At 37.6% G+C, this 4,882-nt stretch overlaps 2 protein-coding genes across 2 annotated transcripts; both read left to right on the top strand.

The window, feature by feature from the left end:
* Positions 1-288: 288 nt before the first annotated feature.
* Positions 289-1,236, top strand: LOC125285053 (olfactory receptor 10G7-like). The gene has a single exon (XM_048229262.1). The coding sequence runs from the start codon at positions 289-291 to the stop codon at positions 1,234-1,236; it is 948 nt and encodes a 315-aa protein (XP_048085219.1).
* A 1,728-nt stretch (positions 1,237-2,964) lies between these two features.
* LOC125291081 (olfactory receptor 6N1-like) lies at positions 2,965-3,916 on the top strand. The gene is given in 2 exon segments (XM_048237612.1): positions 2,965-3,597; positions 3,599-3,916. Coding segments are annotated over 2 exon segments (951 nt in total).
* The last annotated feature ends 966 nt before the right edge of the window (positions 3,917-4,882 follow it).

Raw genomic sequence — 4,882 nt, 5'->3', positions numbered from 1 at the left:
ACCTGACTGTTCTTGTTTAACTGGTGATTTTTTGTTATGTGAATACCTAAAATCTATTGGTCCAGACCACAGCGATGAGCCCAGCGGACCTTCATAGGACTACATATAAAACCCGACAAGCTGTCCCCTCAAAAGAAGAACACCCAATAGTCATGATTCATGAGGGGAAACTGAAGACTTCTACCATGTAAAGTACTGAATAACTCATTCTCACCCAGACTTTGTTATGATGATGAACTATGGATAGATATCTTTTGGATACCTTTGAATGATGTGTATATGTCAAACATGGGTACCACAAATGATTCAATAGTCAGAGTCTCTGAATTGACCATCACAGGCTTCGACCATCTACCACATCAGAAACTTCTTGGCTCCATCATCATGATTACTTATGTTTTCATATTGATCTTTTGTACCACCAATATAAGCTTTATCATTTCAGACAGACAGCTGCACTCTCCCATGTACATCTTCATCTGCAACTTGGCATTTGTTGATATAATGTTTACTACTGCTGCGAGTATAACAATGATATCTGTGCTTCTTCTTGAAATGAAAACAATGTCCTACTACTCATGCGCCTCCACTATGTACATCTATCATCTCGGGGACATCACAGAATGCCTTGCAATAACCTTGATGGCCGTGGATCGAATGCTCGCAATTAAGTGGCCACTCAGATACCACAACATCCTCACAAACAGGCGCAGTATCATACTTATAGTAGTAACCTGGCTAATAGCTATTGCAGCAATGGGTGCTGTGACTGGAGTGGCCGATGGGCTTCCATACTGCCAGCCCATAGTTAGATATGTGTTCTGTGACTATCCTGCAATGGTAAGAGCGTCTTGTGTGGAGCCAGAACCCTATTTTATTGTTGCTGTGATCCTAGGGTCGTGGCTGCTGGGTGGCCATTTTACCCTGATCTTTCTAACATATGTTGTTATTGTTGTCACTGTATTAAGGTTATCAGACAAGGGAAGTCGAAAGAAAATGTCCAGTACTTGTATTTCACATGTCATTGTGTGCACCAGTTACTATGCTCCAAAGCTCGTCATTGTACTGTTGACTAGAATAGGGGTTCATCTGAACCTCACAGAGAGGAATGCTGTAGTGATTATTGCTTCAATGCTGCCACCTCTCATCAACCCAGTAACTTACTGCGTAACGACAAAAGAACTAAGAACACGTCTGATTAAATTGTTGACTCAAAACCGCATAGCAGTTAAATGACTTACAACAATTGAATGAGAGCTAATTATATTCTACATTACTACAGATCCTCTGTACAATGTAACAAAAACTGTACCGCTACAATTGTTTAAATATTAGTGTCAATCTGATAAAAACACTGGATTAAGTTGAATTCAAATAAATGACAAATTCAGTATATGTGACACAGGCCCGGATCTAGACTGCTCATTGGTTGCCCTAGACATTTTTCCAGAAGCAGGGGTTTAGTTATAATTAAGCTAGGAGGGTATGGGGGTGTGCTCCCCCGGAAGAAATTTTTGAAATATTACTCCTTAAAAGAGGATTTCTGGCAAGTTTTGTCAAAAAAAAGTTACAAATATGACATAGCCTAACAATCAACAGATTCAAGGCATCTGCTATGGGGAAAAAAATGCCAGTTACAAAGCAGGATTATCGTTGGACTTGAACTGGTCACAACAAAAACCTTAGTATCAGCATAGACATCATGTTTTGTGTTCACTGTGTTTTGTGTTCAGCTTTTACATTTACAGTACATTAATGGTAGAAATTGATATGAAACAAAAAATAAAATAAAATGGCACAGCATATATAATTATATGCTGTATATATATAATTGAATAATATATAATTACTGCAAAATATATAATTGAAAATTAAACCTTGATGGTATAGGCCTATCTACGGTGGCCCTGACGGCTCAGCGAAATACAAACACCACAACACTTGCAAGTGTTCACAACACGACCGCAAGACAGTTTAACGAAACACAAACGCCACAACACTTGCAAGTAAGTGTTCACAACACAATCACATTTTATTGTGCAAGTCAATTACACTGAACAAGAAACTGACAAGAAAAAAAAGAAACTTTGACAAGTAAGATGTAAAACTAATGTGTGAAATATAATCACAGTCTGTTCATTCAAATGTTTAATAGATTAATGCTACAATTATTTTTTACATTGTGATGATCTGTCATTAATTGATGAAGTTTCAGTGGGCAGATGGTCTTGGTTACTACTATACCTCAATAAATTGAAAAATAAAAGCCTGCAGATATCATTTTGTGCATTTTGTGTAACTTAAAATAATGTTTTGCATCATATATGAGGTCCTGGGATGTCTACAGTGTGAACATCAGTGATAGGAGCACTGCAAGGAATTCTAGTATCTTTAACACGATTTTCAGTTCCAGACTTGTCAGTGAGTTAGTGCAAAAACATATATGAGTATGGATTAAAAACACATATTTTTAAAAAACATTGACCGTTTTGTGAAATATACATCATGTAGGCAAGAATTAGTTTCAACAATCATTGAGCAACCAAGGGGAAAACATGTAAGACCTTCAGTTTACAAGGAGTTGCAGGAGTAGAACATGGAATTAAACAGAAGAAATATTCATAATAAAATGGTGTTTTCATAACTTTGCTATAAAACTACTGTAAGCCAACAAATTAAAAAGAGGTTGGTCAGCTAATCTCTTTGCTGTGTATGAGGTTTACCAGGCACCCAAAAGCCCAAAATCAGAAACTATTTTATGTTGGTGATTGTGGTAGACATAGTAAAGCCACTAGCAAAAATAAAGGGTTGTTTTTGTATTTATTTCCAAGGTTTGTGTTATCTTTGCCTGTGTGTGTGTGTTGGGAGGGGGGGGGGGGGTTGGGCAGCATAACCATAACAATCTTGTGAGGCAGGATATATAATAAAATAATCTTTTCTGCAGACACTTAACAGTGCCATGACATGGGGACCAAAAATGACACAGCTGTGCGGGTGTCTGAGTTTATCATTACAGGCTTTGATCATCTTTCTCATCAGAAACTACTTGGCTCCTTAATTCTTATTTCTTATGTTCTCACACTGGTTGGTTGTGGCACAAATGTGAGTATAATAGTTGCAGACAGGCGTTTGCACTCACCAATGTATGTATTAATTTGCAATTTAGCCATTGTGGACATAATGTTTAGCACCAGCTCTTGCATAACAATGATAGCTGTGCTTCTTGCAGAAATGAAAAGAATTTCCTTCTATTCATGTTTCACTGGTATGTACTGCTACCATCTTGGGGATATTACTTCTACTCTGACATTAACATGGATGGCTGTGGATCGAATGCTTGCGATTAGCTTGCCACTGAGGTACATCACTATTCTCACAAACAGACGGTGTATCATGAGCATTGTGGCTACCTGGATAATAGCAATGATAGCACTGAGTACAACTGCAGAAGCTGCACATGGCATTCCATACTGCCAGCCCATAATACAATATGTGTTTTGTGACTATGCTGCAATGATAAGAGCTGGATGTGTGAACCCTGGGCCTTATTTTTCAATCCCAAGTCTCGTGGGCTGGTGGCTGTGGCTTCTAAGGACATTTTACTCTAATCTTCTTGACATATGTTGTTATTGTCTGGACTGTTCTAAGACTCTCAGACAAGGGAAGCAAGAAGAAGATGTTTACTACTTGTATTTCACATATCATTGTGGTTTCTGTTTACTACGCACCTAAACTGGTATCTGTGCTGCTCACTAGAGTTGGTGTGACACTCAACCTGACTGAGAGGAATGCTCTGCTTATCGTGGCCTCAACGCTGCCACCTCTCATCAACCCTATAATTTACTGTCTAACAACAAAAGAACTGAGAGCACACCTGATAAACCTCTTCACTAAAAACCGTGTTGAAATCAAGTGACTGAGTGAAAGCATTATATTTTTACAAAAAGACAGTAGCTTATTCTCTCACAATGTTTTCAGTTATCTGAAACAGTACTTTAGAATTTAAATGCTGTTTAAAAAATAAGATGTGCTGGCTCAAGTCATATACTGCCCTTGATGCTCTTGATTGATCAATAAAGACTACTCTGTGTACTGAGCTAATGCTGTTTCTATGGGGAACAGGTAGCATGTATGTAACATTAGACTTTTCCTATTTTGCTCAACAGTCTTCACATTATTGCATCACAACGTAACAACAAGATTGATAACTATGGTTATGGTTATGGTTATAGGATTTGGCAGATCCTTTTGTCCAAAGCGAATACTATAATATATATACAGTACTCTATATGAAACTATATATACTCCATTAATAATTACTATGTAACTACAGTATATATAATAATTACTATATATAATAATTACTATGTATAACTATAAATCCACCTAGTGTTCTAATCTGTGTAGTAATATGTGATCAACAGTGTGAAATGCTGGTCCAATAGCATCAGGACTGATGTATTGCCTTTATCTGTATTGAGGTGTATGCCATTTAAAACCTTAAGAGCTGTTTCAGTGCTTTGATTGGCAAAAACCAGACTGAAAGTGATCAAAATACCCATTTTCTGATAGGAAGGTGGTTAGTTGATTACAGACTATTTTTTTTCAATAATTTTGCTAACTAGATGTACCGCATAGCGGTACAAAAGATGACCGCCGCTCAATCCTATACATCCGTTCTGTGAAAATAAATCACACTAATCAATTTGTCTCCACCTTCTACTCCATCCCCCACTCTTGAAACTTTTGTGTATGCTTGTTTGGCATGCCTGTGTGTGTGTGCGGGCCGCACAGAAAGTAGCCTATGGCGCTGCAAAGGTGAATATATTTGTAGCACTAGCTAAAAAATGTGTAGCATGTCATTGTGTGCACCAGTTATTAT

The sequence above is a fragment of the Alosa alosa genome, chromosome 2, assembly GCF_017589495.1.
Source record: "Alosa alosa isolate M-15738 ecotype Scorff River chromosome 2, AALO_Geno_1.1, whole genome shotgun sequence".
Lineage (NCBI taxonomy): Eukaryota > Metazoa > Chordata > Actinopteri > Clupeiformes > Clupeidae > Alosa > Alosa alosa.
This window is presented reverse-complemented; position numbering and strand designations above follow the sequence as displayed.